This window comes from Oncorhynchus mykiss, chromosome 28, assembly GCF_057628025.1.
Source record: "Oncorhynchus mykiss isolate SJ-2025 chromosome 28, ASM5762802v1, whole genome shotgun sequence".
Taxonomy (NCBI): Eukaryota; Metazoa; Chordata; class Actinopteri; order Salmoniformes; family Salmonidae; genus Oncorhynchus; species Oncorhynchus mykiss.
In genome coordinates, this window is record NC_143049.1 from 19,254,518 (window position 1) to 19,267,610 (window position 13,093).

The window sequence follows — 13,093 nt, forward strand, 5'->3', positions numbered from 1 at the left end:
CTATCATAGTATAATTGATCTAGTTTCAACAACAAGAATGTTGCCCATATGGGCATTGTGACCTGGTCAAATATCTGAACCCTTTTTAAGACCAAAAGCTCATACAAATGGTTAGCATTTGAGATGACTGCTATTGTTTTTCAAGTGTCCTCGTTTTGATCCTGCTATCATTCAATATTTATGTTCAGCTTCAGGCCTATTGTACTGACAACATGAAATCTTGTTCTCAATCCAAGATCCAAGCGCTTGTTTCCACAAGAGGAAAGTGATTACATTGATATTCTCTGGTTTGAAGCTTAAAATCAATTAAACGTTCTATTCAGGTTATCATGATGACAACTTATCTATTTTTCATTATACTGAAAAGTTTTTCCGTTTTCATATTAGAGTGCTCTTTTAGACGGCGAGTGGCTAAAAGTAGGACTACGGTTCCCAGTGCTGCTGCCTCAAGCAGAATCTTCACAGGTGTGTTCTCGCTTTATCATGCTGTAATATTCATGAGGTGTCTTCAGCCAGCTAGACCACATTCACAGCTACAGATAAAACTTTGATATAACCACCAGTCATTTATTGAACCACCAGATGATGGCCTCATTGGTCAATTAAAGGTGAATTATGCAGAAATCGCTCACCTATTTCCTGGTTCCTAAAATGTCAGTTTATGTGAAAAAACAAGCAAGTATAGTGTGTGGAATCATTATACCATCTAAACCGCTGTGATATATATTTTCCATAACCAAAAACATTGTGTTTTCAGCAGTTTGAAGCTGGAGTACAAACCTGAAAGTAAACCACACAAAACTAAACTTAAGAACGGGAAGCATAGAAATAGTGCACATAGAACAGCTCTATCTCTTCTTCGACCAGCTTTCAATGAGAATGACAGATCTATATATCACATTTCTATGTGAATTTGGTCAGGCCCCCCAAAACAAAAAGTTACGTATTGCAGCTTTAATAAATCGTGAAAAATAGCGTGGATTTTCAATCTTATAAACAACACTAAAATAGCACCAACATATATGGTCCAGTGTGATGATATTCACTGTGAAACACAGAATTGCACTTAAAACCGACAGCACGATGATGAAGTATTTACTGAAAGGTACCTACGACGTAAAAACAGAAAGACTGCACAGCACTGCCCGTCTCAATCAGTACCATAGTGGCGACTGTGGTAGCTATATGCTTTGCCAGGCTGGGCCTGCTCTTTTGGATGGTCTCTTTGTTTAGCTGGTGGAAGGATGGTCTGTGCTCAGCTGACCAGAATAATGACTATGCAGCAGGGCCGAGCAGTACCAGTACACAGACCTTTGGTGGAGTGCTGTGATAACCCTGACTGCAGTACCGCGCTGCACAGCCACTGAGCGTCTGCCTCCCTCTGCCTACTGCACACACCCTGATCCCCGGCTATAAAAAGACAGGTTGTGTGCTTTACGTAACTGCAAAAAAGTCCCAGCCATCAATATTGCATTAGGGAGAGGAGGATGGAGAGGGAGGGAGGGAGGGAGGGAGGGAGGGAGGGAGGGAGGGAGGGAGGGAGGGAGGGAGGGAGGGGGGGGGAGAGAGAGAGAGAGAGAGAAAGAGAGTTGGGGAGGGCGTAGGAGAGGGGGTAGGGAGAGAGAGAGAGAGAGAGAAAGAGAGAGAAGAAAGACAAAGAGAGAGAGGGGAGAGAAAGAGGGAGAGAGATGAGAGAGAAAGAGAGAGAGGAGAGAGATAGAGGGAGAGTAAGAGAAAGAGAGGAGAGAGAAAGAAAGAGAGAGAAGAGAGACAAAGAGAGGAGCGAGAAAGAGAGAGAGGAGAGAGAAAGAGAGAGAGAGGAGAGAGAAAGGCAACAAAACAGAGAGGCTGCTAGGGGGAGAGTGAGGGGGGAGGGGAGGGGAAAACAAAGACGGTGATTGAGGGAGGAGGATGTGGGGTGAGAATACAGAGAGGCCAGCAGAGGCCGGTCCCTCACTGTCCCTCTACACACCAACCCGCCTACCTGGTCATCTGTAAATTACCCATTAACAGACTGCTGACGGGGATGAATGGGTTGAGTAAGGGAATGTGAGGGGTGCAGACAGACAAGCAGTATGCTACTGACTTCCACCATTTGTCAACCAAAAACACTTGTGTTATCCAGGAAGGAGGAACAGCGTCCCTACAACAACCTTACACACTGCCCGTCTGGCAATTTAGGAAAGTGACAACCTAGCAGATCTTGGAATCTCCAACCAAGAAAACAAAATGAGAAGGACCAACACAGGACAGTCTCGGAACTATGGCAAACTTACTCTCAACCGAATGAGCAAACTAGAAAACGTGCCAGCTTTTTCCTGACATGGAATATATATAACCAAATGTGAGACGGGCAAAGTACAAGAAATGTTGAAAAGAACAAAGACCTGTGTCAGACATTTGTAGTAAATAGGAAAGAAATCAACACTGGGTTTCCCTTCATATTATTCCACTGATGAGAAACATCAAAATATTCTCAAAGGCAACAATGGAAATGTAACTCACCTATTTAGCATCATCATCAGAGCCATCATCAGAGCCATCATCAGAGCCATCATCAGAGCCATCATCAGAGCCATCATCAGAGCCATCATCAGGAGATACAGTACACATGGGGGAGAGAAAAGACAAAACAGTCATTTCAGTAATTTCAGTCATTTCAGTTCACTTACATGATAATTTCCACATCAAGCAATTCACAATTTGAGTGAAAATATGTTTTAATATCTCCAATCAAAAATTGCATGAAAATAAAATGTGCATTTTTTTAAATGGTCAAATTACATATCTAAGAATTCTAGCCGGGAACATTTTGAGACATTCAAAATGGTTCTGAAAGTGAATTCACACACACAAGTAGAAAGAGCATGTGAAAGAAAAGCTGTTAGTGACTCCTCAGTCAGCTTAGGCAATTTGAGGAACAAAAGCATCATTTAGTCAAGGGGAAAGCAGTCTCTTGAGAGAAAGAGAGAGAATCACACTGCAAACCAACATCCCTTTGATTAGTGAAGAAAGGTTGACTCGATGTCAAAGAGTTAGGGTATAGAATTACTCGTTGCAATTTAGGATAGCGGCAATCAGGGGGGAGAAAGCTAGCTATTTCTATCCCAAGGAGAGCGGATTCACTCGAGAGTCACACAGATAGTAATCTACAGAAACAGTAGAGTCATTAGTATATGATTGCAGTGTTAGAAAGGAGAGAGATAGGAGGTAAAACGAGTTGGGCCGGTCAGCTGACATGATCAGGTAGGTAGACAGACACATAGCAATGAATATGCTATTGTAATCATCATCATCAACAGTACAGTACTACAGAGACAGGCCAGACAGGCAGTTAGGTAAGAGGGACCCAAGGCCCAGTCAGACACAGTCAGGTTAAAGAGCAGTGTAATTAGTTAGCATGTTATTACCAGTGCTAATAAACACAAAATGGCCGAGCAACAGCAGGCCCAGTCCACAGAGAGAACCATGCACTATAATGTCATCATTCACCCCCATACTGATAGATATGTCCCCTCTTCAGTGTCACCAACCTTCCAGCAGGGGGGGCTCTGGCAGCGGTGGCTCCTGGTGCTCTGTGAGTGGCAGTGTAGTGGGGATAAAGGGCGGGGCTGCAGGGTTGAGGCCTGAGCCCACTGCAGGGTGGGGACTGGGAGTGTCGTGACCAGGCTGGGAGGAGTGGCTAAACAGTGGAGGAGGAGTGGTCTGGAAAGAGGAGGAGGTGGTGGTGTTTGGAGGAGGGACCTGGGGTGTGGTCGTCTGGGACTGGGGCTGTGAAGCAGGAGTGCTGGCTTGGGGGGTCTGCAGGGCCGAGTCTAGGAAGAGGAAGGTCTTCGAGACCTGGGGGCTAAGAGCCGGGGAGCTCTGAGGGCCCAGCTGCTTCTGGTCAGAAGTAGACGACGTGATCTCAGGACGACTATCATCAGAAGAGGCTTTGTCAGTGAAAGACAGAGCCTTCTTGGGAGGTAGGACATCTTTAGTGGCTAAGGGCGGGGGCATTTTAAAGTCATCAATACACATGGGTTCATAATGGAGGGTAGCGGCAGTGTTTTTAACAGGAGTCTCAGCCTCCCAGTCCATGTTTACCTTGGCAGGGGAAGGTTGCTCAAACATACTGGTAAAAGTGTTTGTAAGAGCAGGGTCTGTGGTGAGGATGTGACTGGGTTTGGGGTTATCAGTGAGGGGTGGGGCAGTGGGGGTGTGAGAGGGTTTGGTGTCCTCTATAAAACTGCTAAAGGGGTTAGTCTGGGGGCCGGCTACGAGGGAGGAGATGTTCTCCAGGGTTGAACTTAAGAGACCAGAGGCATTTACCATTGCAGACTCCAGGGCCACCGACGCTTGTGTGGCATGAGGTGTCGTTGGCTCCTGGGGTGTTGGCCCCCACTCCTCTGGGAGCTTCATCCTGCTCTTATTCTTCCTGCCCCTGACCCTACCCCCACCCCTCCCTCGGATCTCACACTCCCAGCTCTCCTCCTTGCTTGGGGAGGATGGGCTCAGAGGGCCGTCTGAGGCTCCGCTCTCTGTCTCGCCCTCCTCCTCCTTTGCATCCGGAGCCTCCTGCCTGTCCAATAAGTCATACACCTCCTCCCTGGACCTCCTTTTCTTCTTCTTCCTCTTCTGCTGCTTGCTGCTGCTGTTGACCCCTTCACTCCCCCTCTCGTCCCCAGAGCCGGTCTCCTGGCTGTGGGAGCCGTGGGGGCTGAGGGGGTCGGAGTAGGGGCTCTCCTCCACTGAGTTGCTGGAGGAGAGGGGGAGACCCGCTGAGGCTTGCAGCCTGGACTCACCACCTGCCCAGGAGTTTGGGTTTGTCCAAACTTCTTGATGAGCAGAGAGGAGGAAGGAATGTCACTACCCATAGTAAAGACCATAGTAAAGACCAATAACCAATTGCCAATCCTCTCCATTCATTGCTATGTGTAAAATCAGGGTATATCTTATCCGACCAAAATGTATGAAACTCAACCACTGAGTAAAATTGGTTATTTTTAAATTACAAATAAAAATGATTCAATCAACTGTGTGAAATAATATTGTGCCTTGAGTTTTGAACTGATGTAAGTTAAGTCTTACTGACACGACCTCCACTATAATTTATTTACGGCCTGGCCAGTAGGCTTATAGATGTGAATTTTAGGCTTATGGATTACATGTTAGTCTTAAGAGGGACAGTTTTTTGTGTGTGCACTGCTCCGAGCTTGCAGCTGATTGGGTGTGATTCTCCCTGCCGGGGCGGGAAAGGGGGAGCATGGAGATTGTGCTGAGACGGAGCAGTGTGATGTTTACTGTTCACTCGACAGCACATCGCATGAGCGGATGAGCAAATGAATTCATGTACAAGGAACAGGCAGACTGCATGACAACAACAGAGGCAGGTCACATAGACAAACACAGACAAACAATGAATCAAGAGGAAGGGGTCATGTGACATGGGGTACCCAGAACAAACAAATACTGAGGAGGACAGTGTTAGAAGTAGACAATATTTACATAAAATCATAAATATATGACTAACTGAAAGATACGGTACACACAAAAACAACATACTGCACATGCCCTTTTTCATGTTGTGATAAAGACATAACAAGGCCAAAACCTCTCTGCGTCCATGCGTCTTAGTTAATACTGATGGGTAGTACCATTCCAATACTTAACATGGCAGGGCAGAGAGAAATGAAAAATAATGAAAAGCTCCTCTCCCCTCTCTCCCCCCAATCATTAATGATCATGTATTTTTCTTCTACATAGTGTATCGCTGCCCTCTTCTCTAATTGATTGATGTACTATTTTCCTTAATGTCCTTCCTTCTTTGATTATGTGTCTACGCTAAACAACATGTGCCGCAGATCTGGTTATCATTATCATCTATGTTTCATGCGGTATTGGTATTTAAAAAGTGAAGAGTGCATCTTTAATCCAAAGCCTCAGTTTGGCCTCCTGACAGAAGGCACATTACTTCTAGTCTATGTGGCTGCCTCACTCAGAAAGCAATGCCAAAGGTGGGTATGGAGCTCAAGATGAATATTTAAAGATCCATATTTTATATATGTATCCAAATATAACGGAGCACTTCAATGAGGACTTTGATGCGGGAGTGGGGGGGGGGGGGGGGGGGGGGGGTTGTCTTTTTTTCTGTTTTTCTTGTTGTTTTTCTTTCTAATAAATAAGGCTAGGAATCCTCACATAATTATTATTGCTTCTCAAACAAATGTTATAAAGTTACAGTAAGATCTGAGGAATTGCATAATAAACTAAAGAGTTGTGTGATTTGAACCTTGTAATTCATAACGGAGCAGCACTGGTTTTCTGCTCTGAAGGCCGCTACATGAAAGTAACCGTTATGTAAGTAAAAAAAACAGTGGCAATATATCTAAAATGTTCCCTTTGGATTACTAAGGTGCTGGCACTTTGAGGAACCCTCTAGAAGAAGTCACTGTTCTAGTTTACCCTGTTCATGGTCACATTTTAGCTCTATCACCATCAAAACCTATTGGATTTCCTGACATTTGATACTGTGTTTTACTGTAACTGATGACTGGACCTCTGGACATCCCACCCAGGCCCCCAGTTGAACTGCTCTGTGTGAGACAACCTCTTACCTGTGGCCCGGGGCAGAGGGGTAGTGGCCATTGAGTTTAAAGGGGGCCTGGGACTGCTTGGGGGGCTCAGAGGCAAACAGAGGAGAGGCCTTTTGAGGGTTGCCCATAAAAGGCATGCCTGACTGGAATGGAGCCATGCCCCCCACACCTCCTGAACCCATGTACATGTTCATACTCATGTTCATATTCATGTTCATGTTCGTGTTCATACTCATGTTCATGTTCGTGTTCATACTCATATTCATATTCGTGTTCATGTTCATGTTCGTGTTCATATTCATATTCATGTTCGTGTTCATGTTCGTGTTCATATTCATGTTCGTGTTCGTGTTCATATTCATGTTCATGTTCATATTCATGTTCATATTCATGTTCATGTTCATGTTCGTGTTCATATTCATGTTCATGTTCATGTTCATGTTCATGTTCATGTTCGTGTTCATATTCATGTTCATGTTCATATTCATGTTCATGTTCATATTCATATTCATATTCATGTTCATATTCATGTTCATATTCATGTTCATGTTCATGTTCGTGTTCATATTCATGTTCATGTTCATATTCATGTTCATGTTCATATTCATGTTCATATTCATGTTCATGTTCATGTTCGTGTTCATATTCATGTTCATGTTCATGTTCATGTTCATGTTCGTGTTCATATTCATATTCATGTTCGTGTTCATGTTCGTGTTCATATTCATGTTCGTGTTCGTGTTCATATTCATGTTCATGTTCATATTCATGTTCATATTCATGTTCATGTTCATGTTCGTGTTCATATTCATGTTCATATTCATGTTCATGTTCATGTTCGTGTTCATATTCATGTTCATGTTCGTGTTCGTGTTCATATTCATGTTCATGTTCATATTCATGTTCATGTTCATGTTCGTGTTCATATTCATGTTCATGTTCGTGTTCATGTTCGTGTTCATATTCATGTTCATGTTCATATTCATGTTCATATTCATGTTCATGTTCATGTTCATGTTCGTGTTCATATTCATGTTCATGCTCATCATCCCTGGCTGGGAGAAACCTGGGAGTGGAATTAAGACAAACAGGTTAATACTATTCTACTATGTGTTATAACTACTCTATTATACAGGTTATTACAATTATATTGTATGTTGTACACAGTGATAAGCACTACGTGTAAGGCTGGCACAATTACCGTATTACAGTATAACCGTGTAATCGATGGTTAGCCTATGTGAAGACCGTCATGAAAATAAAAGAACCGTCATAACCTAACATAACTTAGTCATCCAAAGGGGAAGTTTGAGATATATTGCCACTGGTTCCCTGAGGGGGAGGACGAACAGCTGACTGAAGATGGGACAGTCAGGCATTCGTGTGGTTGAGTCCATTTCTTCCATAACATGGACTCTTAACGTGATGAAACGTTGTTGCGCCTTGCTGAAACAAGCAAACTCTTGCCAATTTGACTGGTAAACTCATGGGTACACTAGCAATAGCTGCCTAGTATTGTGATGCAAACATTTCCATGGTAATGTAGAATGTTCATTCAAATTATGTTAACTGATGTGGCTCATGCAATGGATTGTATTTTTGTAATGCCAGTTGAGTTAAGTCAGAGATATTAGAGAAAGGAGGAGATAGGAATCCCATTGGGCAATGAATGTAGAAACATATAATGCCACACACAGCAGACTGTCAACCAATCGCATCCACGTTGTCATGCTGCGTCATGCGGTAGCTAAGCTAATTGTCACTTAATCCCTTCTTAAATTCAGGGTATGAGTCTATAAACATGCCTATTTTCCTTGAAAGTAGGCCTACGTAATGTCACTATTCCAAAGCTATACGATATTACAGAGAACAAGTTGATTATCTAATTTCTCAGAAAAAAATTGTAATGTTGTACTTCTTGTTCATGGGATTCATGCTAATGTTGGGTTTTTGAGCTAGCACCCAATTGACTCCCATTCACTTCTTGAAGGAGTGCACCGCACGGCCCATTGATGACACATACAACGTACACAATGGCCGTAAATACGATTCCAATTCCAATGTGCGTAAAAAAAGAAATGTATATATTATATATTTTGTATGTATTTTTTTTATCTATTCGAAAAGGTTATTTCGGTGACCATGGCCATTTGGCTCTGGCCAAATACCGTCATTCATAATTACATGACCGTCACAACCCTAACTACATGCTGGTGTTACATAAACACTTTACAGTATTATTAAGCAGTACCCATGAGAGAGTCTGGCATGTTGCTGTCCTTCATTCCTTTGTCCTGGTTCCCCTCACCAGGCTTTCCCATCATACTAGACACTGGGCCTAGAGATAAGATAGGGGTGATAGGGGAGATAGGGGAGATAGGAGAGAGAGAGAGAGAGAGAGAGAGAGAGAGAGAGAGAGAGAGAGAGAGAGATCAGACGTCAGTTACCAATACCATATTAGTACGCCACAGACACAAATCAGTAGCCATCCTAAACCCCCCAAAGGAGATAGCAATATCATTCACAATCACACAACTCATAGTTAGCTATGAAATATGAATGTCCTGATGGTCAGAGAAGACAGCGACAAGGAGACAACAACAACAGCCTTACTTCGATGCAGGCACACGTTTAACTAGGTGTCCTTCAATACTGTACTGCCCAATTTACATTCCTAAGAGTGCCCAGGCTGTGCCAGGGATACTTGGCAGGCAGCTCTCGGTAACCAGACAGCTTAATATGCCACAGAGGGACCTTTAGCATCTTAGGCTATTGATGATAGGGATCAGAAAAATAGAATCAAATATCAAAACCATGGAAACCTGTCCTTTCACAAAATGCCTTTTCACGGGGCATGCCTTATCACTTGAGCATACACAAGACACTAGAGGAATTCAAACCGGGGGAAAGAAGCTTCACCTGAAAGGTAGTCAGCATTGAAGGCAGCCTGTTGTCCAGTTGGACAGGGACGCTTCTCTCCCATTGGTTCCTGCCGCTGCATCCCAGTCCCCATCTGTCCTCCTGGCTTCATACTGGAGCCTGCAACGAAGAGGCAAAGAGCAGAACATCAACATCAGGTTTGAAAATCAAGTGTTAGAGATAGGACCAAGTGACTAAGTCATTCCCTCTCATTTTGTTCACTATTGATCAAATTTCAAGTCTGCTGAGCGCAAACTTGAACATTGTGAAAAGTCTTTGCAACAAGTGAGCGTTTACTGTGAACACTGAGGCTGTACCTGCTTTAAGTTCCAGTTATAACAGTGGCCAATTAGGCTACTGTGGCTATTTGATCATAATGTAGGTCTATCAGAGTGGACTACCGTCAAAAACAATGGAGAAAATGCATCCCATAACATTTTAACTTGGAAATAGCTGTTCTTTCATTCTGCTTACAGTAGCAGAATGCTGTAGGCCTACATTCCATGAGACTTTTGAAAAAAACATGCAGGGCTTGACATTATTTTATCTTTATTTAACTAGGCAAGTCAGTTAAGAACAAATTCTTATTTTCAATGATGGCCTAGGAACAGTGGGTTCAGGGGCAGAATGACAGATTGTCAGCTCGGGGGTTTGAACTTGTAACCTTCCGGTTACTAGTCCACCGCTCTAACCACTAGGCTACCCTGCCGCCCCACTTGTCCTGCAGTCAAGGAGGTGATTGAAAATGTTGTTGTGTTGTTTGATGCAAGAATCCACTTTACAAAATACATTCATTATTTTTTCCATACCATTATTACAGAGAATCAGACAAAGTATGCTACCCTCTGCCTATTGGCTACTTAGCTTATTCAAGCCTGTCTCAAAATATAACACTGTCCCTTAAAGACAAAGAGAAAAAAAAAGCTCTTTACCTGACTCACTTTTCAAATATGTCTAGTAATGTACACATTTTATGTTCTTTTAAGAAGCAATCACTCCACCATTGCTGACTACAAATTGTTTATAACTGGTCTAATGACTCACTAACTAGCAAAGGATATGAAAAAATGTGAACACTTGGCTACATGCAGCTCTCGCTTTGATCTCAAAACAAGCGCACCTACTCACGACTGCTCATGCTGTAAACACAGTCCAGTGCAAAGTGAATGGCACAGATCGATATATAGCAATGGTCTATTTGCATATCAGCCTACTGCAGCTCTGATTGGTTATGCAGACTGAGTCGTGCTTGTCAATGCAATGGAATCCTACTCTGATGCGTTCTGGCTACAACAACATCTCTTGCATAGTTTGTTTCGGCATGTTGCATTGAAAGTGGCTAATATTGTGTTGATTTGATCACAATTCCCACAGTAAAGGGAGACCTTGATAGTGTTAACTAAAGGCGAAAACTCGAGAAAGTTAAGTGAAGTTCAATCTTGTGCTTCTCTGCGCGGGCTGATATTTCTTCTGCAAGGCAGTCCCGAGGCTACTGCACAACCATGCACGCTTGCAGCTTAGCTAACATTGCATGTGGCCATGCTAAGCTAAAGTAACTAACTCTGTTGCCCCTGCCTAATATTTAAAGTGATAAAATTGACCAAAGGTGATGTTGCTTTGGGGGCTTTAAGAACATTTTTTATTGTATACTATAATTCTGAACTACTGAAAAATACGGTAATTTTGGTAAATTACCGGTAGATTTGCAACCGTACCACTGACAAAGCTTGCAAGCAAAATTGCCCTCCTGGTTTCAATGTAGGCTACAGTGTCTTTCATAGGTATTTGGAAACAGTTATACAGTGCCTTGCGAAAGTATTCGGCCCCCTTGAACTTTGCGACCTTTTGCCACATTTCAGGCTTCAAACATAAAGATATAAAACTGTATTTTTTTGTGAAGAATCAACAACAAGTGGGACACAATCATGAAGTGGAACGACATTTATTGGATATTTCAAACTTTTTTAACAAATCAAAAACTGAAAAATTGGGCGTGCAAAATTATTCAGCCCCCTTAAGGTAATACTTTGTAGCGCCACCTTTTGCTGCGATTACAGCTGTAAGTCGCTTGGGGTATGTCTCTATCAGTTTTGCACATCGAGAGACTGACATTTTTTCCCATTCCTCCTTGCAAAACAGCTCGAGCTCAGTGAGGTTGGATGGAGAGCATTTGTGAACAGCAGTTTTCAGTTCTTTCCACAGATTCTCGATTGGATTCAGGTCTGGACTTTGACTTGGCCATTCTAACACCTGGATATGTTTATTTTTGAACCATTCCATTGTAGATTTTGCTTTATGTTTTGGATCATTGTCTTGTTGGAAGACAAATCTCCGTCCCAGTCTCAGGTCTTTTGCAGACTCCATCAGGTTTTCTTCCAGAATGGTCCTGTATTTGGCTCCATCCATCTTCCCATCAATTTTAACCATCTTCCCTGTCCCTGATGAAGAAAAGCAGGCCCAAACCATGATGCTGCCACCACCATGTTTGACAGTGGGGATGGTGTGTTCAGAGGGATGAGCTGTGTTGCTTTCACGCCAAACATAACATTTTGCATTGTTGCCAAAAAGTTCAATTTTGGTTTCATCTGACCAGAGCACCTTCTTCCACATGTTTGGTGTGTCTTCCAGGTGGCTTGTGGCAAACTTTAAACAACACTTTTTATGGATATCTTTAAGAAATGGCTTTCTTCTTGCCACTCTTCTATAAAGGCCAGATTTGTGCAATATACAACTGATTGTTGTCCTATGGACAGTCTCCCACCTCAGCTGTAGATCTCTGCAGTTCATCCAGAGTGATCATGGGCCTCTTGGCTGCATCTCTGATCAGTCTTCTCCTTGTATGAGCTGAAAGTTTAGAGGGACGGCCAGGTCTTGGTAGATTTGCAGTGGTCTGATACTCCTTCCATTTCAATATTATCGCTTGCACAGTGCTCCTTGGGATGTTTAAAGCTTGGGAAATCTTTTTGTATCCAAATCCGGCTTTAAACTTCTTCACAACAGTATCTCGGACCTGCCTGGTGTGTTCCTTGTTCTTCATGATGCTCTCTGCGCTTTTAACGGACCTCTGAGACTATCACAGTGCAGGTGCATTTATACGGAGACTTGATTACACACAGGTGGATTGTATTTATCATCATTAGTCATTTAGGTCAACATTGGATCATTCAGAGATCCTCACTGAACTTCTGGAGAGAGTTTGCTGCACTGAAAGTAAAGGGGCTGAATAATTTTGCACGTCCAATTTTTCAGTTTTTGATTTGTTAAAAAAGTTTGAAATATCCAATAAATGTCGTTCCACTTCATGATTGTGTCCCACTTGTTGTTGATTCTTCACAAAAAAATACAGTTTTATATCTTCATGTTTGAAGCCTGAAATGTGGCAAAAGGTCGCAAAGTTCAAGGGGGCCGAATACTTTCGCAAGGCACTGTATATCTTTTTGCTATACTAGGCTACTCTATAAATGTTTAGTTCTATGAACTCCACCTCCAACAACTGATAAGCACATTGAATACAGCCCACCTGGTCTAAAGTGTCAGTTGATGTCTGGCCTAGACTACTCTAATGTGTCTCAGGGTGCTGTCCCTAAAAGCAGCCCTCT

General features: G+C 42.9%; 1 protein-coding gene across 1 annotated transcript in view; it reads right to left on the reverse strand.

The window, feature by feature from the left end:
• Window positions 1–13,093, reverse strand: part of LOC110508665 (uncharacterized) — a 56,580-nt gene that overhangs the window by 26,086 nt on the left and 17,401 nt on the right. Inside the window, exons 3-6 of the mRNA XM_090224745.1 lie at window positions 9,495–9,614; window positions 8,827–8,913; window positions 3,534–4,817; window positions 3,127–3,149 (exon numbers count right to left, since the gene is read on the reverse strand). Of these exons, the coding sequence (XP_090080871.1) occupies window positions 3,127–3,149; window positions 3,534–4,817; window positions 8,827–8,913; window positions 9,495–9,614 (1,514 nt within the window). The remainder of the gene's footprint in view (window positions 1–3,126; window positions 3,150–3,533; window positions 4,818–8,826; window positions 8,914–9,494; window positions 9,615–13,093) is intronic.